Raw genomic sequence first — 23,839 nt, forward strand, 5'->3', positions numbered from 1 at the left:
CAGGGAGAGAACCAATTCCACAATGAAGTAAAAATATTACCATTGTTGTTCATAAAAGACTAAGGTGGAGGAGAGAGCTCTCTCGCGCTCTCTCTCTCTCTCTCTCTCTCTCTCTCTCTCTCTCTCTCTCGTACTTTTGAGATGGGTTTCTCTGTGTAGCCCTGGCTGTCCTGGAATTTGCTCTGTAGACCAGGCTGGCCCTGAACTCAGAGATCCACCTTCCTCTGCCTCCCAAGTGCTGGGATTAAAGGTGTGCACTACCACCACCCAGCTAGTTTTGCCTGTGAGGAGAGTTCTCCTAAATAAAGATGGAGCTTTATCAGTGCACTCCAGTCAGACACACTTACTGCTCATCCAGTCTCAGGAGCCCTGGAAAACTGTGGTGCTATCTGCCCCAGGGCAGGGGATATACATCTGCTCTGTCTCATTCTCATGGAGAGAGAGGGGCAGGCTGAGCTCAGTGGACAGCAAGCAGGTGTATTCCACAGTCACCAGCAGGTAAGCACATCTCCTGTCCAGAACAGAGCAGGTGAGAGATGGAGAGAGGGCCAGGAGTGTTTGCAGAGCACAGCCTCCCCCCGTGTAGAAGGGACTGAGGGAACGCCTTTCTCCTCTCCCTCCTGAGTTTTCGTAAACATTTCCTGCTGTTCTCTGCCTTGTCTGTACTCCACTAAAGCCAAGTGCACATTTCTTTTAGGTTTTAACGGAAGATGAGAGAACCCTAGCAAGGGGAACCTTGAGAGACATCTTGGATCAAGTCTATCAACCATTAGCTGTCCGGGAATTACTTATCCTCCAGGGAGGACCACCCCAGGTATTCAGGCCTTGGGACTTGGTGGCGAGTTGGTGGGTGGTGCTGTCTTCTTTGCCTGGAAAGTTAGCCTTGCTTCTTTAATAATAGTATTATTTTGTAGATAGGTTTCACTGTGTAGCACAGGCTGGCTATTCACTGTGGCACAGGCTGGCTACTCACTCTGTGGCATAGGCTAGCTACTCACTGTGTGGCACAGGCTGGCTACTCACTGTGTGACACAGGCTAGCTACTCACTGTGTGGCACAGGCTGGCTACTCACTGTGTGGCACAGGCTGGCTACTCACTGTGTGGCACAGGCTGGCTACTCCTATGTAGCACAGGCTGGCTACTCCTATGTAGCACAGGCTGGCCTTAAACTAGTGGCTCTCCTCTTGCCTCAGCCTCCCAGTGCTAGGAGCCACCCTGCTTAGCTTTGGACCTTCTTAATTTGTGATGCTGCTGATTGCACCCAGGACCTATGCATGTTAAGTGAGCAGTCTGTGCCGGGTGGTGGTGGCACACGCCTTTAATCCCAGCACTCAGGACACAGAGGCAGGAGGATCTCTGTGAGTTCCAGGACAGCCTGGTCTACAGAGCAAGTGACAGGACAGCCAGGACTGCACAGAGACCCTGTCTGTAAACAAACAAACAACAAACCAAGCCAGTTGACCACCGAGTTATGGCCTCAGCCTCTGTATTAATTTTTTGGTTATTTGTGTGGGGAGGGTGTACATGCCAGATCATGGATGCTGTGGGGTGCCTGTGAGGAGGTCCTTCAACAGCTGGCAGATCATGGATGCTGTGGGGTGCCTGTGAGGAGGTCCTTCAACAGCTGGCAGATCATGGATGCTGTGGGGTGCCTGTGAGGAGGTCCTTCAACAGCTGGCAGATCATGGATGCTGTGGGGTGCCTGTGAGGAGGTCCTTCAACAGCTGGCAGATCATGGATGCTGTGGGGTGCCTGTGAGGAGGTCCTTCAACAGCTGGCAGGTGTTCTGGGAATCAAACTCAGGTCATCAGGCTTCTGTCTGGCCTCGAGTTTTTGTTTGTAACTAACATTTAGCTAATGGACAATATGCTTTTGGCAGAGGTGTTCGGGCACCTTATGTTTTGAATGAAATAATTTAAAGGAGCTATCACTATTTCTAGTCAGCGTTTTGCTTGAGAAACATTCTAATGTATACTGTTGGCATTAAGATAGTTCTTTTTTCTTTTTTTCTTTTGAGAGAGAGTTTTGATAACTTATCAGGCTGGTCTTGAATCAGGTCTGTGGCCCAGACAGGCTTTGAACTTGGGAATCCTCCTGCCTTAGCTTCCCAAGTAGCTAGGATTATAAGCCTGTACCATTAGGCCAGTTTAGTATTTTTCTCTCAAAAATAATTATTGGAGAGCCTGGGCGGTGGTGGCGCACACCTTTAATCCCAGCACTTAGGAGGCAGAGGCAAGCGGATCTCTGTGAGTTCAAGACCAGCCTGGTCTACAAAGTGAATTACAGGCTAGCTAGGGCTACCCAGAGAAACCTTGGCTCAAGGGAAAAAAAATTGGAGGTCAGGCATGGTGGTGAACACCTTTAATCCCACTTTGGAGGCAGAGACCCTCTTGATCTATCTAGCAAGTTCCAGGTCAGCCAGGGTTCTTAGTGAGACTTTGTTTTTTTAAAAAAGGTAACAATATGATTGGGGCTAGAGAGATGGCTTATCAGTTAAGAACATCTGCTGCTCAATGGTGAGAACCCAGGTTTGGATCCCAGTGCCCATATCAGGTAGCTCACAATGCCTGTAACTTTAGTTCCCAGGGATCTGAGAGGGAGAGAGAGTAAGCAAACCAAAAATGTCGTTCTGAAGGGGGTTTTGTAAGAGAAGGCGAGGGGGGGGGCTTGCCTGCCCTTCACAAGGCCCTGGGCTCATTTACTAGCACTGAACGGAGAGAGGGTAGGGGGAATATTGCACACTTTCTCTCTCTCTCTGTGGGTGTTATCAAACTTAGGTCCTTGCACATACTAAACATATGATCCACCACTGAGCTACCTCCCCAACACACAAACACACACACACACACACACACACACACACACTGTCTTCATACTGTATGTGTTTGACTGATGCTCAGTTTATAACTTCACCCCACCTTTTGGCAGTCCTGTACAGATGTAAAGACACCGCTCAGGTGTCAGGCCCCAGCTTGGCTCCGGCGTCTGTGTGGGCAGCTGCTCTCTGAAAGGTTGATGAGACCCAACGGTGTTCAGGCAGTAGTCCGGGGCATTTTGGAAGGAGCAGGTGGTAAGAAATAACATGTTTCTGTTACTCTGGTATCTGTTCCCCTTTGAGGCAGAGTCACAGGTGAATTGCTGGTCTTTGCCTTTAAATCTCATTGAGTGTGGAGGTGTTGCTCAACTTAGTCCTCGTACCTAGCATACAGCAGGCACTGAGCTCAACTCCAGTAGATTTTGCTCAAAGGCATACAGATTGGAGGGCTGCTGTAAGGATATCAGGTCCCCAAGTCAGGTGTGTTGGCATAGGTTATGACCTCAGCACTCAGGCGTACCGAGAGTTAGAGGCTAACCTGGTCTACATGCTGTTGTTTGAGACCCTGTCTCAAAACAACAAAACAAGGGTCCTAAAGAGATGGCTCAGTGGTTAAAAGCACTGGTTGTTCTTGTCCAGAACATCCTTGTGGTGGCTTACAACTCTTTACTGCATATACATCATGCAAACAAAACAATCATACAAATATATAAAATGAACAAACCTTTGAAAAAACAAACTTCAATCCATATTTCCTTCTGCCTCAACATAATTGATTCTTAGGTCTACTAGCAATGAATTCTTCGTCTTCCTTTTTAAGAATTTATTTATTTTTATTTTATGTGCATTAGTGTATGAGGGTGTCGGGTGCCCTGGAACTGGAGTCACAGACAGTTGTGAGCTGCCATGTGGATGCTGGGAATTGAACCCGGGTCCTCTGGAAGAGCAGTCAGTGCTCTTTACTGCTGAGCCATCTCTCTAGTCCCTCTTTTTTTTTTTTCTTCTATGTAGTCCTAGCTGGCCTAAAACTCTTTATGTAGACCAGGCTAGCTTTAAATTTGTGACATGTCTTACCACACCTGGCTTTTTTTTTTCCTTTAGAGACAGGCTTTTGTGTAGATCTGACTACCCTGAAACTTGCTCTGTAGACCAGTTTGGCCTCAAGCTTGCATATAGTCCTCTCCCAAGGAGAGATTGCAGGCATGCACCACTACACCCAGCTCAGATTTCCTCAAAGGAAATTGTTTTGGTGGGAGGTGGAAGAGATTAAGAGAGGGTAATAGGAACATTTTGATTAAAAAAATTGTATAGATTTGTGAAGTTATAAAAGAATAAATGAAATATTAAAAAATGGTGTTTCCAGTAGAGAAGAAGAAACATCTCTTATGCCAGATTTGAGGGCAGCTTCACCACACACACTTACCTGGGAACTGCTGTGAGCCTGTGTCTCTCTCCGTTAACAGCGGGCGCTGCTGGTGGGAGTGACGCTGAGGCCACGGCTGCCGACTGGAGGAGATGTGACTCGATCGCAAAGGTTCTGGCCTCTTGCCCCCAGCAGTCTCTTTCCCCAGAGAGCTACTACAGGGACGTCTGCCCACAGGTAAATCATCTTGTAGCCGTTGATCCCTCAAGCATTACCTGCTAATTAACACACAGGGCAGTTAATAGTCTTTTTTTTTTTTTTTAAGATTTAGTTATTTATTATGTATACAGTGAGTGTTCAGTCTGCAGGCTAGAAGAGGGCACCAGATCTCTTATTGTAGATGGTTGTGAGCCACCATGTGGTTGCTGGGAATTGAACTCAGGACCTCTGGAAGAACAGCCAGTGCTCTTAACCTCTGAGCCATCTCTCCAGCCCCGGCAGTTAATATTCTAAAAGTGAAGGAAGAGTGGTATAGTATTTCATTTTGCTGTTTAGTGAGTGACTTCTCTTTTTATGTTGTTTGTTTGAGGCAGGGTTGCTGGAGTCTAGACTGGCCCAGAACTCAATATATAACCCAGGTTGGCAGTGATCTCCTGTCCTAGCCTCCCTAGTGCTGGGGTTATTGTTCTGAACCACTGTGCCTGGTGGGGACCACCATTCTTCCTCCTCCTCCTCCTCCTCCTCCTCCTCCTCCTCCTCCTCCTCCACACACAATGCGTGCACGCACCCATGCCCATCCTGTCCCCCAGAGCTTGAGTTTCAGGTGTTAGCTGGTCTGTTGTCCACCAAACAAGAGTCAGCTGAGAAGAGGAACCTTGACTGAGGAATCGCCTCCTTCAGACTGGCCTGTGGGCAGATCTGTGGGGCATTTCTTGATTAATGATTGTTGTGGAAGGGCCCAGCTCACTGTGGGCTGTGTTACCCCTGAGTAGGCGGTCGTCAGTTGTATAAGGAAGCAAGCCGAGCAAGCCACGAGGAGGAAGCCAGTAAGTAGCGCTCCTCCTTCCTTTGTGAGTTCTTTCAGTTCCTGACTTGACTTCCCTTGAGGATAGACTACACCCCTGTAAGCTGTGACAAACCCTTTCCTTCCACAGGGTGCCCTTGGTCAGAGTCTTATAACCACAACAGAAAACCAAACTGGAACAAGGCACTTGTGAGCTACCTAATGTGGGTGCTAGGAGCCAAACTCAGGTTCTCTCCAAGAGCAGTAAGTGCTCTTAACTGCTGAGCCATCTCTCTAGCCCCAGGCCCTTCTTCCTTTTTTTTGGGGGGGGGGCAGGATTTTCAAGACAGGGTGTCTCTGTGTAGTCTTGGTTGTTTTGGAACTCACAGAGATCCACCTGCCTCTGACTCCCACGTTCTGGGATTCAAGGTGTGCACTTAATAAGTAAATAAAAACACACGGAAGAGTATGACTCCATTGTCAGGTTTAAGAATTTCTCACCCAGGGCACAGCGGCCCATACTTATAATCCCAGAACTGAAGAGGTTGAGACAGGCAGATCTCTTGAGTTTGAACTTCACTATTGGAAATAAAAAAGCCTCACCAAAACTTCACCTGGTTCATTATATCTAATTGTATGTTTTTAGTTTTTAAAATAGAACATCTTAAGTGTTAAATGCAGTAAATTAACATGGTAACAATTTAAAAAGGAAAAACTGGGCTGGAAGGATGGCTTATGCTGAAGAGTGATTGTTGCTCTCTCACAGGACCCGAGTTTGGTTCTCAGCCCATGTCAGGCCTCTCACAAAACCCTGTAACTCCAGTACCAGAGGATCTGACATCCTCTACTAGCCCTCAAGGGCGCGCGCGCACGCACACACACACACACACACACACACACACACACACACACACACACACTAAAAATAAATCTTGGCCACAGATGATGGCATACACTTTTAATCCAAGCACTCAGGAGGGAGAGACAGATGGATCTTTGAGTTTATGTGTTGTACATACACATACATCTCTGCTCCTGGTCTATATAACAAGTTCCAGGACAACCAGGGCTACACAGTGAGACCCTGTCTCAAATGCTGCCTACCGAAGTTCCCCAAGCAAAAAACAAAACAAAAACCCCAGAGTGCCACCATCATCACCACCATAGCCTCTTTAAATCACACCCTTGACGTTTGGTTGTTAGATTAACACAGTTCTGTCAACTCAGTATTCAGCAGCCTCTCAGTGGTTTCAGAATTTTGGCTTAAATAAATGCTTTTTTGTACTGGAGAGATGGCTTAGCAGTTAAGAACACTGGTTGTGCCAGGTGGTGGTGGCACATGCCTTTAATTCCAGCACTCGGGAGGCAGAGCCAGGCGGATCTCTGTGAGTTCAAGGCCAATCTGGGCTACAGAGTAAGTTCCAGGAAAGGTACAAAGCTACACAGAGAAACCCTGTCTCGAAAAAAAAAACCAAACCAAAAAAAAAAAAAGAACACTGATTGTTCTTGCATAGAACCCAGGTTTAATTTCAGCACCCACATAGGAACTAGCCCTCCAGAAGTTCAGTCCCAGAGGATCTGATGCCCCCACTGGCTTCCATGGCACAGCATGCCTGTGATACACAGACACACGCGTGTAAAATACCCATTCACATTTTTAAAAATTAAAAAATATAAACGCCTTTTTTCCTCTTATGTGCTGTTGATTTTTATTGTAGATTCTGGACTTATTCCATTTTCAAGATAAATTGACAGCACGCCAGTTTCAGAGAGTGGCCACCACCACCTTCATAACTATGTTGAGGGAACGCCCGGAACTGGCCCCAGAGTATTTGCTTCGGCCCATGCTTGCTCCTCTACATCGATGCTTGAGCACTGCAGGTAAGGGAGGGAGCTGGGTGTGCCTCCTCCAGTTCAAACTCACAGGGTTGAAGTCTGGGGTCTGCAGTTTTCCTCCTCCTGCCTCGCTTTTTACTTGGAAAACTTTACTTCTCCCAAGTTCCAAGAAGAGAATATTGAGTCACTCGGACAAACTTCACCAGAGTCACCAACTGTTCCCATTTTGGTCACATTTGCTTCATTTCTCTCTACACACATGAATGTGGTTTTTTATGGAACATTTGAAAGTTAGTTGTAGACGTGATGACATGTCACTCCTAAATCTTTCCGCATAAATCTTCAAAGAAAAATGTCAGTTTCTGGCTTTTCAAAAACTTAAAAAAAAAACAAACTCTCAATTTTAAAAAGGACCAGCCCAGTGGGTAATGGTGCTTGCTGTCAACCCTGACATCTTGAGTTTGGTCCCTAAGACCCAACTGGTAGAAGGAGAAGTTGTCCTCTGACCTCCACATGTGGGTTGTGCAGGCAGGTGAGCAAGGGGTGGACATACAAATAAGAATAAGGGAAGGTGATTTTAGAAAGTAAAGAAAACAAGGTCAGTTTGTTTGTTTGTTTGTTTGTTTGTTTCTTTCTTTCTTTCTTTTTTTTTTTTTTTTTTCCAAGACAGGGTTTCTCTATGTAGCTTTGCGCCTTTCCTGAATCTCACTCTGTAGATCAGGCTGGCCTCGAACTCACAGAGATCCGGCTGCCTCTGCCTCCCAAGTGCTGGGATCAGCCAAGGTCAGTTTCTTGACCATTGAACAGTGATCACACTTGGAAATTTTATATGGATACAACATTGTCAGGGCTTGTTCTGGACCTGGTCTGTTCCTTCCAGGAACAGGATTTCTTCCTGTGTTTTATTACATTTGCAACATTGTTTACATGTTTTGCACATGTCATCTACTGGTAACAAAAAGGACTACGTAAGAAAATGACTAATTCCTTTTGAGGCCTTGATGGTGCTAGAAGATTGGGCCTAGAGTCTTGTGATGCTAGGCTAGTGCTTTATGACTGAACTATAGCCCATCCCCTGACCCCCCATTTTTTAAATTTAGCCACAGGTCTTAAGTTCCTCCAGCTGGCCTTGAACTTCTGATCTGTCTACCTCAGTCTTTGGGCCAGCAGGCTGGTGAGAATGTGTCCAGTCCTACATATGGGCATCATTGCCAATCATTGCCACTGAGAAGTCTCAGGAGGAGGCTTTCTTAGCAATACTTTGTTTTCCCATTTTCAGTCCTGTGTGCCAATTTTTTAAAAATGATTTATTTATTTTTATTTCATGTACACTGATTTGCCTGTATGAGGGTGTTGGATCCCCTGGAACTGGAGTTACAGACAGTTGTGAGCTGCCATGTGGGTGCTGGGAACTCAGGACCCTTGGAAGAGCAGCCAGTGCTGTTAACCACTGAGCCATCCCTCCAGCCCCCTATGTGGCAGTTATGAATGATCACATTTTCTTAGTCTTTAAGATAGGCATATGGTTTTTGTTTTGTTTTCTTTACATTAAAAAAAAAAAAAAAAAAAAAAAACTCACACAACTTTGAGGGGCCTGCAAGACAGCTCGGAAGGTAAAGACCCTTGCTACCAAGCCTATTGACCCGATTTCAGCCCTGAGACCCAGAGGGTGGAAGGAGAGACCTGACTCCTCCAATTTGCCCTCTGACTTCCACATGTGCATTGCATTATGGTATTCTCTTGCCCAGATATGTATGAGGCCCCACCACCACCAAAAAATTTCAGGGATGGCTGATGAGATAGCCCAGTAGTTAGGAGCACTAACTGTCATTGCAGAGGACCTAAGTTCAGATCCCAGCACCCACATGGTGGCTCACAATCATCCGTAATGAGATCTGGCGCCCTCTTCTGGCCTGCAGGGATATGTTCAGACAGAACACTGTATACATAATAAATAAGTAAATCTTAAAAAAATAAAATAAAAAAGAACACTTTAGCTGGGCGGTGGTGGCGCACACCTATAATCCCAGCACTTGGGAGGCAGAGGCAGGTGGATCTCTGTGAGTTTGAGGCCAGCCTGGTCTAGCAAGCGAGTTCCAGGAAAGGTGCAAAGCTACACAGAGAAACCCTGTAGAAAAAACAAACAAACAAACAAAAAACAAAACAAAAAAACACTTTGACCATGGTAGCATATTCCTGTATCCTAGCACTTGACAGGAGGATCATGCATTTGAGGTTAGTCTGAGCTACAGAGTAAAACTTTCCCAACAAAAACAACTCTCTCTCCAGTGGGAAGAGTTCTTACTTAGCTAGCAGAAAGCTCTTGGTTCAGTGCCCAGTACTTCAGAAACTGAGCATAGTGGCCCACACCTGGAATCCTAGCACTTGGGAGATGGAGGCAGAAGACTAAGGTCATCCTTGGCTACATAAGGAGTTCAAGGCCAGCTTGGGCTACACGAGATTCTTTTGGGGGGGGGAGGGAAGAAAAGAGAAGAAAATTTCTTTTATTTATTTGTTTATTTGTTTATTTATTTGTTTATTTATTTATTTTCCCTCAGTATTTTGAGACAAGGTGTGTAGCATTGGCTGTCCTGGAACTTGCTCTGTAGACCAAGCTGTCCTCAAATTTACAGAGATCTGCCTGCCTCTGCCTCCAAAGTGCTGGGATCAAAGGTATGTGCCAGCACTACCCAGCCCAATTTTTAACTTTCATAAAGTACAATATAGAATCAAAATATATTCCTGAAGAGCTTTTTATCTGAAAGAGCTAGTTAGCAAGAAGTTGAAATAATAGGCCACACAGTTTGTAGTTAATACAAGCCTCTGTGTGTTGACTTGGGTCCGAGCAGCTGTGGGACCATGGTTGAGAGAGATTTGTCTGGACTGTGGGGGGGCCAGGTGTGACTGAGAGACTTCTGTTACGTTTGGGTTTTCATTTTTTTAAAACATTTATTATTTTTTAAAGTATGTAAGCATTTTTCCTGCATGTATGTCTGTGCACCACATGCGTGCAGTGCCCGAGGAGACCAAAAGAGGGCATCAGATCCCTGGAACTGGAATTATGGGTAGTTGCTAGCCACCAAGTGAGTGTTGGGAACAACCTGGGTCCTCTGAAAAAGCAGCAAGTGCTCTTAACCAGTGAGCCATATCTCTAACTCCAATTTTTGGATTTTGGAAACAGTTCATGCTTTAGAGCAATAGAGCACAGGATGGCTTCAAACTCAGCTGTGTTGTCTGTTGGCTTTGCAAGTGTTGAGGTTATAGGCATATGCCACCCTAGCAGCTCTTTTAATACTCCATTAAAAAGACAAAAGTCCGCCGGGCGGTGGTGGCGCACACCTTTAATCCCAGCACTCGGGAGGCAGAGGCAGGTGGATCTCTGTGAGTTCGAGGCCAGCCTGGTCTACAGAGTGAGTTCCAGGACAGGCACCAAAACTACACAGAGAAACCCTGTCTTGAAAAAACAAAAAACAACAACAAAAAAGGACCAAAGTCCACTGCTTTAGAACTCTTTTTTTCCCTAAACAAGATCTGACCTCATCAGTAGCACCTTAGAGTCCTTGGATATCACATATAAATGGTGTGTTGTATAGTGGTAATGCTAATTTTCTGGTCTTACTTGGACTATTTTACTATTAAAACTTTGTTTTAGTAGTGTCTTCTGTTCAGAAAAGTAATGGAGTTAATTTTGTTTGTTTTCAAAGAGATTCCAGAGAGTGATATGGTGCCAGGAACTATTTTGGTGACTGAGGAAGAACTTAGTCGATGTGTTGAAGATGTGTTTAAGGTTGGTAATTCAAGTTGCTGATATTGCTAGTTAAATGTTCATATTTAGTGCTTGAAGACCTTTAGCTTTTTGGAGGCTCTGGACTTGGAACGCAGACCTCCTGCTAGCAAGCATCTACCACTGATCTGTATCTGTAATTTTGCCTTTTAACAAGTACTTCAAGAATTTGAATGCATAGAGGCTGGAGGGATGGTTCACCTGGTAAAAACATATGCTGCATACTGCTTTTACAGGTCTGTTTCCAGCACCCATGGTAGTTGGTTCACAACGCCTGTAATTCTGGTTCCAGGGAATCCAATACCTCTGGGCTCCTCAGGCACCGGCACATACCCACATACAGAGGCACACACACACATAATTAAAAATAATAATCTTAAAAAAATGAAAACAGTTTGTCTGACTAACTGGCTCTGGAGGTATACGTCTGTAATCCCTACTCTCGGGAGATAGGGGTAGGAGAATCATTCAAAGTTCAGAGCCACCCTGGTTGAGGTAACAAGTTCCAGGCTGGCCAGGGCTTCACAGTGAGACCCTGTCATCATCTCCTTCCCCTTTCATACTGAAAAAAAAAAGTCTTCTATTTTTTTTATTTGAAAATATGTCTGTCTACATCAGTAGACAGAACTTTGCTTAGTTTATAAATGGCAGCATCAGCCCCTATTTTCTGAAAAAAAAAAAAAATCAAGCAAGAAAGAAATGAAACTGTAGTGATTTGAAGTTGAGAATGTGGATTCTATATGCATGTTCATTTTTATACCTTTTTACTGCTAAATAATATTCATTTATTTATCTATTGCATGACATACCACATTTTGTTTAGTCATTAATTAGTTGGTAAACCTTTGGGTGTATAGTAAATTTTTTTCTTTTAACAGCTTATGACATATACATACAGTTCACACATTTATAAATAAAAATAACAATCAATGGCTTTTAAGATTTATTTATTATATATACAGTGTTCTGCAGGCCAGAAGAGGGCGCTAGATCTCATTACAGATGGTTGTGAGTCACCATGTGGTTGCCGGGAATTGGACTCAGGACCTCTGGAAGAACAGCCAGTGCTCTTAACCTCTGAGCCATCTCTCCAGCCCTCAATCAATGGCTTTTAAACTCATAGATTTGTGTAAGCATTAGCATAATTAATGTTAGCATTTTATTGCTGCAGAGAAACTCCCAGAACTGCTTAGCTGTCACTCCCAAATTCCTCTATTACCACTTCCCAATCCTCTGGGCCCCAGGGAACCACTTGCCTGTCTTCCATCTCTATAGATTTACCTGTTCTGGACATTGCATATAAATTAAGGTTATAATATATGATATTTGTGATTGGCTCTTACATTTGGTATGTTTTTTTTTTTGTTGTTGTTGTTTGTTTGTTTGTTTGGTTTGTTTTTTCGAGACAGGGTTTCTCTGTGTAGCTTTGTGCCTTTCCTGGATCTCACATGGTAGCCCAGGCTGGCCTCGAACTCACAGAGATCCGCCTGGCTCTGCCTCCCAAGTGCTGGGTTTAAAGGCGTGCACCACCAGTGCCTGGCTGCATTTGGTATGTTTTAAAGTTATTCTCTATCACAGTGTGGATCTATCTTTATTCATTTTTATTACCAAATAATACTCTATTATATTAGTAGACCACATTTTTGCTTGCCCACTCATCAGCTGTTATGACTAGTGTTGCTTTGGACATTCATGTAGATGTTTCTGTATGTGATATGGTTAGGTGTGGGGGGCCCGCCCCCACTTTTTGCCCGCCCCTATTTTTTTACCCAGGGTACTCTTGAGTAGGAAGAAATAAGAAATATTTAGATAGAAATATAGAGGGGAGAGAGACAGTTAGAAACACAGGAGAGCCTCTGGAGGGCCTGGATCAAAACCCACCAGACCCTTCTGTTTCTTCTAAAGGGCAATTTATAGAAATGCCAAGTGGTGGAGTAAAAGACCTTCCCCTAACACAGCCAAATGCAGACCCTTCCAAACACCTGGTAACCACACACATGGTCAATCTTTATGCAGCCCTGTTGTGTAAAGCAAGCTCAGATCTCACTAGGAAACCTTTGTGGGCTCCCACAGTTAGGTTATAGTTTAAGTGTGTTCCCCAAGGGTTCATGTGGTGGAAGTTTTGTCTTTAGTATGGCAATATTTGGGAGGTGGTATGGAACACTTTAGAGATAGTGCCTAGCTGGGCAGTGGTGGCGCACGCCTTTAATCCCAGCACTGAGGAGGCAGAGGCAGGGTGATCTCTGTGAGTTCGAGGCCAGTCTGGTCTACAGAGTGAGTTCCAAGAAAGACACAAAGCTACACAGAGAAACCCTGTCTCAAAAAACCAAAACAAAAGAGATGGTGCCTAAGTCTGAGTGGTGGCACATGCCTATAACCCTTGCATTTGGGAAGCTGAGGCAGGAGGATCAAAAGTTCTAAGTCATCCTCAGCTACATAGTCAGAGGCCAGCCTGGCTACATGGGACCCTCTAGAGAACATAAGCCTGATGAAAGGCAGTTGGGGCATTACTCTCAGAAGAGACTGATGTAGTTTTGTGGAACCCTAGGTCGTTCTTAGAGAGAGTTGCTAGGGAAGAACAAGCCTGTCCCCTCCCTGATGATCTCCCTGTCACATGCCCTCTGTTACTGTGCCATGTGCCAAGTTCCATGTGATGGAGCTTGGGATTGGGGTGGCTTCACCAGAGCCGGCACAATGCTGTTGGGACCTTCAGTTTCCAAAAGCGATTGCTTAAAGCAAAACAAGAACAAACAAACAGGGCTGGAGAGATGGCTCAACAGTTGAGAGCACAGGCTGCTTTTCCAGAGGACCTGGCTTCAATTTTCAGCACCCACATGGTGGCTCCCAACCATCTGTAACTCTAATTCCAGGAAATCCAGTACCTCTTTGAGTCCTGTGGCTCATGTCTTTAATCTCAGCACTCTGGAAGCAGAGGCAGGCCAGTTTCTGTGAATTCAAGGGCAGCCTGGTTTACAAAGTGAGTTCCAGCCCAGCTAGTGCACACAGTGATCTCAAACTCTGCTGCCCCCCCCCCCCAAAAAAAAACAACAATGAAGACCCCTTTGAGGAGGAAAGTCAGTCATGAGTTTTCTGAGTCTGACCCGCTCTACAGTGAAGGCAGGGACTTTGGAGCCGGTAATTGCTCCCTGCAAGGTTTTGGCAGTTCAGCTGCAGTTGGAAGACAGAGGAAATGTGTATGCTGGAGGAAAATAGCAAACACTGTGGAATTTAGCAACAAAAGGAGTGTAATCTTTATTAACATTCTGTTAATACTAAATTATAGTGTACAGTTTACACGCAGGAAATGAGGAAGACATCTGGACAGCCTGAATTGATCCAGCCTCTTGATGAGTAGCAAGAGGCTGTTTAGTTTCCAAGAGGCATCTGGGAACAGTTCCAGCTGTTTTTCTCTCTGTTCCTTCTGCTAATAGGTTTACTGAGATAAAGTCCACACAATGTATAGTGCGCTCATTTAAAGTGCACAGTTCAGGGTTGTGCAGCCATGATCACACTATAATTTTAGAAAAATCGTTCACATTCATTAGCTAGCATTCCTTACTCTCTACCCGCCCTCAGCCCTAAGCAACCATTCTTCTACTTTCTGCCTGTGTAGATTCACCTAAAGGAAACCACATGGTATGTGGTCTTAGCATGATTTCTCCCTTTGAGGCAGGATCTCTCACCCATGCTAGTCCATGCTAGCCTTGAATTTATTCTATCTTGCAATACCCTTATCTTGATCATCTTTTCTTTACTCTTTTGAAAATACAGATACACTTTTACAATAGTTTCAATATCTTTATCTTCTAATTCTACTCTCTCTTTAAAAACATGTTTTTGTATGTGTATGGGTGTTTTGTCTGCTTGTGTCTATGTACCACTTGCATGCAGTGCCCTTGGAGGCCAGAGGAGAGCATCAGATCCCCTGGGTCTGGGATTACGAATGGTTGTGAGCTGCCATGTGCGTTCTGGGAATTGAACTCGGGTCCTCTTGATGATTACAGGGCCTTCTCTTCTGCCTCCTTTTTCTGGAGTCAATCTCCTTTTGAGGGGACCAACCTTGTTTTGGAGAGATCAATCCTATTGTTTTATTTTTCTTTCTTTCTTTGTCTCTCTCTTTCTTCTTTTTGTTTTTGACTTTGTTTTTTGAGACAGGGTTTCTCTGTGTAGCCCTGGCTGTCCTGCAACTCACTCTAGACCAGGCTGGCCTCGATTGCACAACCCTACCTAGCTTTAATTTCCTTTTCTGGTTATGGGTTCTGCCTTCTTGCTTACTTGCATGTCTGTTGATTTTTTTTTTATGTATTTTGAGATATTATTCACGCCATAAAATTCATATTGGTTTGGTGGTGTTCTCAGGCCATACTAGCCGAGCTCTGTGTCTGAGCTTCCAGGGCCAAGTTTACCTTTGTTTCTTACTGCACAGCCCAGGTAGACTTGAGCCCGTCATCCACCTGCCTCAGCCCTCTGAGTGCTGGGATTAGAGACTGTGCCCCCACACCTGGGAAGGTATTTTTAGGGCCTTCCAAAGGGATCTGGCATGTGCCTCCAGACTGGCCTGTTACACATGGTTTAAAGGCAGGGATTACCTGCGTGTGTCCTTCTGAAATCGTTCAACTTGGGCCTGGTGAGATGAGTCGGTGATTAAGAGCACTGACTGCTCTTCCAGAAGACCCAGGTTCAATTCCCAGCACCCACATGGCAGCTCACAGCTGTCTGTAACAAAGCTCTTAACTTTCTAATTTTTAAATTTTGTTTTGATTTTGTTCTGTGGCACATCAGGTGGGAGTAAGGAAGACCTCTCTACACTTTTATCCTTCTATAGCAGAGAGAGGGCACTTTGTGATAGCTCTGGTGGGCCAGGCGGAGCGCCCTCAGTGGCCAAGTAGATGCTAGATACTCATTTGTATTTCCTCTAAGCAGTTCTCACTTCTGTGCTCTGTGCCTTTCATCCTGTAAATTAGCTATACCCAGGAATGACTGAGTGGCAGTTCAAGTGACTTGGCTGAGTCACACTCCCTAAGGAGTGTCTGGGGAGCAGGCCACAGTGCTTGCTTTCTTTTGTGCTCCTGGCAAAGTGATTTCGTGTTTTCTTTGCCTGGGGAGGTGAACAGGCCCAGGTGTCTGGTTAGCACAGGAAACTCACGGTATTTTCCTATTTGCACGTGGTCTGCTCCTCAGCAGACTGACCACAGCCTCACTCACACGGGGAGAAGGGTTTTCCTGAAGTATTAATTATAGCAGAAGAAATACTATGTAGAAAAGACTGGGAGATAGTTAATTCATTTCTCCTGTATTTCCTCATTTCCATTTTATCTCTGTTTCCAGATTCGGTGGATCTTGACTTTAATTATCCAAGTCGTTTTTCCCATCAAATGTAGCGAATTTCTAATTACAGTTGCTTTGTCAGATTGGGCATTTGACTCCTCTCTGAATTTTTAATTAGTCTTATAGAGAAAGTTGGAATAATAGAAACTTAGATGAGAAGGACCTTTAGAAAAAATCTAGAAAAACTATTTTTAAAAAAATACAGACTTTATAATTGCTTCTGAGATCTCTGGGGGACTAGCTGAAGGATTCCTAAAGTTTTGAAAATTTACTTAAGTATATTTAAGTCTCTCATGTAAAAGGGTTCAATTTGCAGATAGCCTGGGCATATCTTTCTATATAATTTTTTGTTGTTTGTTTGAGACAGAGTCTCTGTCATGTAGCCCAGGCAGGCCTTCAGCTCAATATATAGCTGGGGATTACCTTGAATTTCTGATTCTCCTGCCTGTGCCTTTCAAGTGCTGGGATTACAGGTGTCCAGCACAATGCCTGATTATGCCATGCTGGGTCTTGAACACATCAGTATTACTTTAATCCACAGTTTATAGTAGATTCTGTTCTTAATACTGTACATTTTATGAGTTTTCATAAATTAACTTTGCATTTTGTAAAAAAGAAAGGAAGGGCTGGAGAGCTGGCTCAGTGGTTAAGAGTACTGGTTTTTCTTACAGAGGAACCAGGTTCAGTTCCCAACACCCACATGGTGGCTCACAAATGTCTGTAACTCGACTTCCAGGAGATCCGATGCCTACTTCTGACCTCTGTGGGTACCAGGCATGTACTTGGTACATAGATGTGTATGTAGGAAAACTGTTCATGAATATAAAATAAATCTAAAATATATATTTCAAAAATAAGAAAGAAAATCCAAAAAATTCAAGTGATTTCTTCCAGAGCTCACAGATAGTGACTAGCAGGAATAATCAAACAATCTCCCCACTGTGTGTGTGTGTGTGTGTGCGCCTGTCCTGGAGCTCGCTCTGTAGACCAGGCTGGCCTCGAACTCACAGAGATCCACCTGCCTCTGCCTCCCGAGTGCTGGGATTACAGGCATGTGCCACCACTGCCCGGCCTCAAATTTAAGAAGTTTTAAGGCTTTCTAGGGGAATGGTTTCTCTCACTAGCCCCTTCCTAGAAGCAGGTCGTTTTGGAAATTTCCACCAGTGATTGAACTATGATCTTTAAATTCAAGCAAAGGACCAACAGAAGTATCCTTTAAAGCTGTGGGAGTGACAGGTGTTAGGTTATCAGTTCTGAGTCTGTGGTGTAGTGTAGTAGAGATGCCGGGTCCTCCAAACATGTAGGTTCCGGTCTGACCTCTGAAGGACTTAGTTGTGTGACCTTAGGTGGCATTTTTACTCTTTGAATTGTAGGAATGAAAAGGTAACTTTGTTTGTTTGTTTTTGATATGTGATCCCATGTAGTCAGGCTGGCCTTAAGCTCCTCATCTTTTTCCTCCACTTCCCAAGTGCTGATTTTACAAGCATGTGCCACCATGCCCGGTGAAGTAAGGTAACTTTTGGTAGGTTCATAGCATACTGTAGCACATAAGTGCTCAAAAAACTGTCAGTTCCTTTTTGGCTTAAAGAAACTATGTTTTAAAAAAAGACTGTTTTAGGCAATATGTTCTGAAAGCTTGCACAGTGCAAAGTACTTGCTATATTAGGTAACAGCCTTGTTCTTTTTCTTCTCATGTCTTAATTAAACTCAGCAAGTGCATTAAAAGTTCTGGAATGCCACTATCCGAAAGGTCCCCTGTACTGCAGTTGAGGGCAGCATTTGACTCGCTCAGTCTTTAACAGATAAAATCAAGATCCAGCCTGTGCTAAATTTCAATGTTTTATTCAGTCATCTCAATTCCATCTGATTCTGAGTAACCCCATCATGATTGTATTAAGATGAAGTCATACATTAGGACAACAGTTTCATTTATTGTGGTATCAAAAATAATTTTAAGCCGGGTGGTGGTGGCACATGCCTGTAATCCCAGCTCTTGGGAGGCAGAGGCAGGTGGATCTCTGTGAGTTCGAGGCCAGCCTGGTCTACAGAGCGAGATCCAGGACAGGAACCAAAACTACACAGAGAAACACTGTCTCAAAAAATGCCAACCAAAAAAAAATTTTTTAAAGCATAAAATTAAGCTTACATTTGTATGTAGCTGTGCATTTTACTTAAAACATGAACTATCATAATTGGCCCTTATTCTGAAAACTTAATACCTATATGATAAGTGTAAAACCTGAGACAGAGGGGCTGGAGAGATGGCTCAGCAGTTAAGAACACAGGCTGCTCATGGAGAGGACCTGGGTTCAATACCAGTATCCACATCATGGCTCACAACTGCTTGTAATTCTAGTCTCAGGGATCAAAGACCCACTTCTGACTTCCTTAGGCACTGGCACAGATGTGGTGCACATACACAGATGTGGTACACGTACAAATGTGTACTCATACACATAGTGAAAAAAAACCTGAAATATTCTAATGTCTCTGGAGCTGTAGTTCAATGGTAGATTATTTGTCTAGCATGCAAGAAGCCCTGGGTGGATCCCCAGTCCCAAATCAAAACAAAGCATTTTCATGATGGTGTGAGGCTGTGATCCCAGCATTTAGGAAGCAGAGGCAGGAGGATTACTGTGAATTCAAGGTCACCTTGGGCTACCTAGTCAGTGAGTATTGGCCCAGTGGGAGCTACATGGTAAGATTCTATCTTAAAAACACCACAAATGTGGCTAAAAAGAGGCTCAGTGGTGGAGTACATACTGCTCTTCCAAAGGACTGGAGTTTGGTTCCCAGCACCCACATCCCATGGCTCAAAGCTGCCTGGAATTACAGCTGTAGGGGATCTCAATCCCTTTTCTAGTTTCCATGGGTGCCCAAGCACATGTGGCATATAGACATATTTACATACACACAAAAAGGTTACTTAAATAAAAATATCCAAGCAAGCAAACAACCTTTCAAAAATGTCTTATCCTTCAGGCATGGTGTCTTTAATCTCAGCATTTGAGAGGCACAGGCAGAGGAAGGTTGATTTCTGTGAGTTGAAGGACAGTCTGTCTCAAAAAAAAAAAACCAAAAAAAACTGTATCCATATTTATTCAGTGTGTGATTTTGGGCAACCTCGGAGGTAGCAGAATCAGAATTCACATCCAAGTTCCCTATCTCCTGGCTCCCTAGTCCTCAGTAGCTAGAGTACGTTCTGAGGGCTGTGCTCAAGACTCTAGTAATAAGGACTGCTCTGCAGTTCGGAATCTGCTGCTCGGCAGGGACCAGGGTCAGATTCCTTGCATCCTTGTCAGGGGCTCACAGGTACCTGGGACTCCAGCTCCAGGGGCATTCAGCCGCTCTGGCTTCTGTGAGCACCACAGACACACTCATACACGTAACACAAGACTGTAGTGACAGTTTCTGAAATGAGAGTGTAGTTTGTGTGGATGCCTTTCTAGTTTGTTTTTTCTGAAACAGAAACACATGATTGTTTGACCTTTCCCCTGCCTTTCTCTTACAATCTAAATTTCTAGCAAATTCTACTGGAAATACCCTAGCTGTTAAAACTATGGATAAACTGATCAGTATAAAATCTAGCCTTATGTTCAGTTTTCCTTCCGAAGTTGAGGTTCTATAATCCTGTTAAGTTAATTAGCACTTATCGAGTAGTCTATAGCTCTATAGTTTGGTAAAGAGATGGCTGGGGAATGTGGCTAAGTTGCCAGGATGGGTTTCATCCCCAGCATAGCACATCAACTTTGTGTGGTAGCACACTCAATCCCAGCACGGGAGAGGTGGAATCAGGAGGATTAGAAAGTTCATAGTAAAAAATAAATAAATCAAAAATAAAAACAAAACAAAAAACCAGGCATGGTGGTGCTCATCTTTAATCCCAGCTCTTGGGGGGCAGAGGCAGGCGGATCTCTAAGTTAGAGGCCAGCCTGGTCTACACAGTGAGATCCAGGACAGCTAGGGTTACATAATAAGACCCTGGCTCAAACAAACAACAACCACCACCAAAACAAAACAAAAGCAAGTTCATAGTGAGTTAGAGGTTAGCCTGGGCAACATGAGCGCCTACCCAACTAAACAAAAAAAGATGCAGGACATTACAACTTCTTCATATAAGTAGATTGGTTGAGAAAATAAAAAACCAAGTTCTTTTGCTCACTGTGTCTTTTCTCTAGTTATTCTCAAGAGTATGTACCAGTGCCTACTGTGTGTATAGCAGTACCTACTGAGTGTATAGCAGTGCCTACTGAAATGTATAGCAGTACCTACTGAGTGTATAGCAGTACCTACTGAAATGTATAGCAGTGCCTACTGAAATGTATAGCAGTGCTTACTGAGTGTATAGCAGTGCCTACTGAGTGTATAGCAGTGCCTACTGAGTGTATAGCAGTGCCTACTGAGTGTATAGCAGTGCCTACTGAGTGTATAGCAGTGTCTACTGAGTGTATAGCAGTGTCTACTGAGTGTATAGCAGTGCCTACTGAGTGTATAGCAGTGTCTACTGAGTGTATAGCAGTGCCTACTGAGTGTATAGCAGTGCCTACTGAAATGTATAGCAGTGCCTACTGAGTGTATAGCAGTACCTACTGAGTGTATAGCAGTGCCTACTGAGTGTATAGCAGTGCCTACTGAGTGTATAGCAGTGCCTACTGAGTGTATAGCAGTACCTACTGAAATGTATAGCAGTACCTACTGAGTGTATAGCAGTGCCTACTGAGTGTATAGCAGTACCTACTGAGTGTATAGCAGTGCCTACTGAAATGTATAGCAGTACCTACTGAGTGTATAGCAGTGCCTACTGAGTGTATAGCAGTGCCTACTGAGTGTATAGCAGTACCTACTGAGTGTATAGCAGTGCCTACTGAGTGTATAGCAGTGCCTACTGAGTGTATAGCAGTGCCTACTGAGTGTATAGCAGTACCTACTGAAATGTATAGCAGTACCTACTGAGTGTATAGCAGTGCCTACTGAGTGTATAGCAGTGCCTACTGAGTGTATAGCAGTGCCTACTGAGTGTATAGCAGTGCCTACTGAGTGTATAGCAGTACCTACTGAGTGTATAGCAGTACCTACTGAAATGTATAGCAGTACCTACTGAAATGTATAGCAGTACCTACGGAGTATGTGCCACTGCCTACTGAATGCAGATGCTTTGCCAGGTTGATATAGGAATAATTGAGGGCCAGCCCTGCCTTCAGGGACCTGCCATTCAAGCAGAGAGTACTGGTAGTGTTCAGTGTGAACATACTGAAGAATGTCCAGAAATGCAGATCTACCCTTCATTGTACAGTAATCCTCTGGACCTGGATAAAGGTGTGAAGGACTGGAGAAATTAACACACACCTTCAAAAGCTGAGAAGCAGTCAGAGAGGAATGTGGAAATCTCCTGAAAGGGACCAGAAATCCCAGACTCCATAGGGTCATCTGTACTACTTTGTATCCTCAGTCTAACCTGCTTTGAGCCATCCATTTTGGCTTTCGTAGCTCCACACTAGCCTCTAAGTTTTATCCCTCAACTCATCTGAAAAACCACAGCACTCTTCCACTCACCCTAAAGCAGAAGATTCCACCTTCAGAATCCGTCTTTCCCTTCCCTGCTTCAGCTTTACATCCCTTAGCATTTTGTTAGTGATCTTTACTTCTGTAAATACTATGAGTAACCAGGCAAACTTTCAACCAAACAGGGTATTCTCTTTAGCACCAGGACAGATAGAACAGAAAACAAATCTGTTACACCTTGATCAAGTTGAAAGTTTAGATGTTTCAATAAATATTTGAAACAGCAAAATGTAAAAACAATTTTTTAAACTTGTTTTTTATGTGTATGTGTGTTTTGCCTGCATGTCGTTAAGTGAACTTGGTGCCTGTGAAGGTCAGAAGAGGTCTTTGGATCCCATGAAACTCGAGTTGCAGACAGTTGTGAATCACAATGTAGGTGCTGGAAATCGAACCCTGGTCCTCTGTAAGAGCAGCAAGTGCTCCTAACTGCTGAACCATCTCTCCAGCCCTGAGCTGGGTCATTTGAAATGTACTGTTGGGGCCAGCAAGATGGCTAATTGAGTAAAGGCACTTGCTTGCCACTATATCCGATGGACTGAGTTCAATTCCAAAAATTAATATGGAAGGAGAGAATTGACTCCTGCAAATAATAATCTGATTTTGACATGTATGCTGCACACGTGCATGTCCATACTCATGCACACATACACACACATATATACTACACATGCCCACACATGATCATCCACACATGCACAAGTAAATAAAATTTAATATATTTTTAAAAAATATTTTCTTTTTTTGAGACAGGGTTTTTTTGTGTAGTCCTGGCTGTCGTGGAACTCATTCTGTAGATCAGGCTGGTCTTGAACTCAGAGATCTCCCTGCCTCTGCCTCCCCAGTACTAGCTGGGATTAGAGGCCTGTGTCACCACTGCCTGGTGTAATAAAGAAAAATTAAATGAGTAGTATTGCCTGCCTTACATCTGTAGCACCCAGTCTGGTCATTAAGATGTAGCAAAATAGCACAATTTTTACAGAACACAAAAGAAGTTGGATTTCCTTCCTTCCTTCCTTTTTTTTTTTTTTTTTTTTTTTGAGGCAGGGTATTTCTGTGTAGTCCTGGATTTCTCTATGTAGACCAGATTGGCCTTGAACTTTATAGCGATCCTCCTGCCTCCGCCTCCTGAGTGCTAGGATCAAAGGTGTTTACTCCCATGCCTGACTTTTAATTATTGTCCCAGTCAGTCCAGGACTTATGGAAAGACAGAACTATTTACTATTTTCCATCAAGGAAGCTTGGCAGATATAGACTTGGGCTCAGTTCACGAAAGAATACTATTGATGTTGGAAAAGAGGTGATAACTGTGTATGTATCAAGCAGAAGCATTGACTTCTTTGAAATATCAATGAAATACCATTCATCAAGTTAAGCCAAAGGGACGACATTGTCCCTAATTCTGAACACTGTTGCTGTGTTTATATACTCCTTCTTAGAGCCCTTCCCTTCCCTAGTGGTGGTTTTCGGTCTTCCTCACAGGAATGTAAGCTTCTTTAAAGCCGACTTTGCTCATCCCTGTATTCACAGCACCTCAGGCTTGCCTGGCATTTAGCTGGCACCTAGCTGGCTCACATTTTGCTGAGCCTTTGTATAAAATTAAATAATGTATTTGTATAGATAGTTGTACAGGTTTTTTTTCTAGTAGAAAATCATTGCTTTCTTATTGGAAAATGCATAAAAGTTTTAGAGAATTTCAGGATCAACAAAAATATATGCCTCTGAGAAATTTGCTTGATTGAAGCTTTGCTAAAGTTTGAGTCCAGGGCGTGGCTCGGGGTGGATGGCATACTTAGCGTGCTTGAGGCTCTGGGCTCAGTCTCGTGCACTGCAAAAGAATAAAATAAAATTGAAGTGTGTTGGCTTTCTCAAGCCATCAAAAGATGCAGAAGGATGGCCGCTCAGCACCGACCTCTGAGAACAGGCTCCAGAGCTAGACAATGGCCCTTAGCTTATCTGGGAGATCTCTTCTACCTCCTGTAGTTGGTGATGCTGTAATTAGGCTGCATACTACCTCTGAACACAGCCCTACAAGGCCCTTCATTTGCAGCGTATGGAAATTAGGTCATGCACAGGAAGCAGACTCTTATTTATCAGGTTCCACAGAAGAGTCAGGAGGCATGAGAAGCGTGGAAAGTTAGAGTTCATTT

General features: G+C 44.0%; 1 protein-coding gene across 1 annotated transcript in view; it reads left to right on the top strand.

Moving 5' to 3' along the window:
* The window catches only part of Tango6 (transport and golgi organization 6 homolog), a 167,819-nt gene that overhangs the window by 7,035 nt on the left and 136,945 nt on the right, over positions 1 to 23,839 (top strand). The window contains exons 3-7 of the mRNA XM_036188684.1: positions 698 to 814; positions 2,930 to 3,071; positions 4,280 to 4,416; positions 6,901 to 7,063; positions 10,723 to 10,805. Coding sequence (XP_036044577.1) covers positions 698 to 814; positions 2,930 to 3,071; positions 4,280 to 4,416; positions 6,901 to 7,063; positions 10,723 to 10,805 — 642 coding nt within the window. The remainder of the gene's footprint in view (positions 1 to 697; positions 815 to 2,929; positions 3,072 to 4,279; positions 4,417 to 6,900; positions 7,064 to 10,722; positions 10,806 to 23,839) is intronic.

The sequence above is a fragment of the Onychomys torridus genome, chromosome 5 (genome assembly GCF_903995425.1).
Source record: "Onychomys torridus chromosome 5, mOncTor1.1, whole genome shotgun sequence".
NCBI classification, from domain to species: domain Eukaryota; kingdom Metazoa; phylum Chordata; class Mammalia; order Rodentia; family Cricetidae; genus Onychomys; species Onychomys torridus.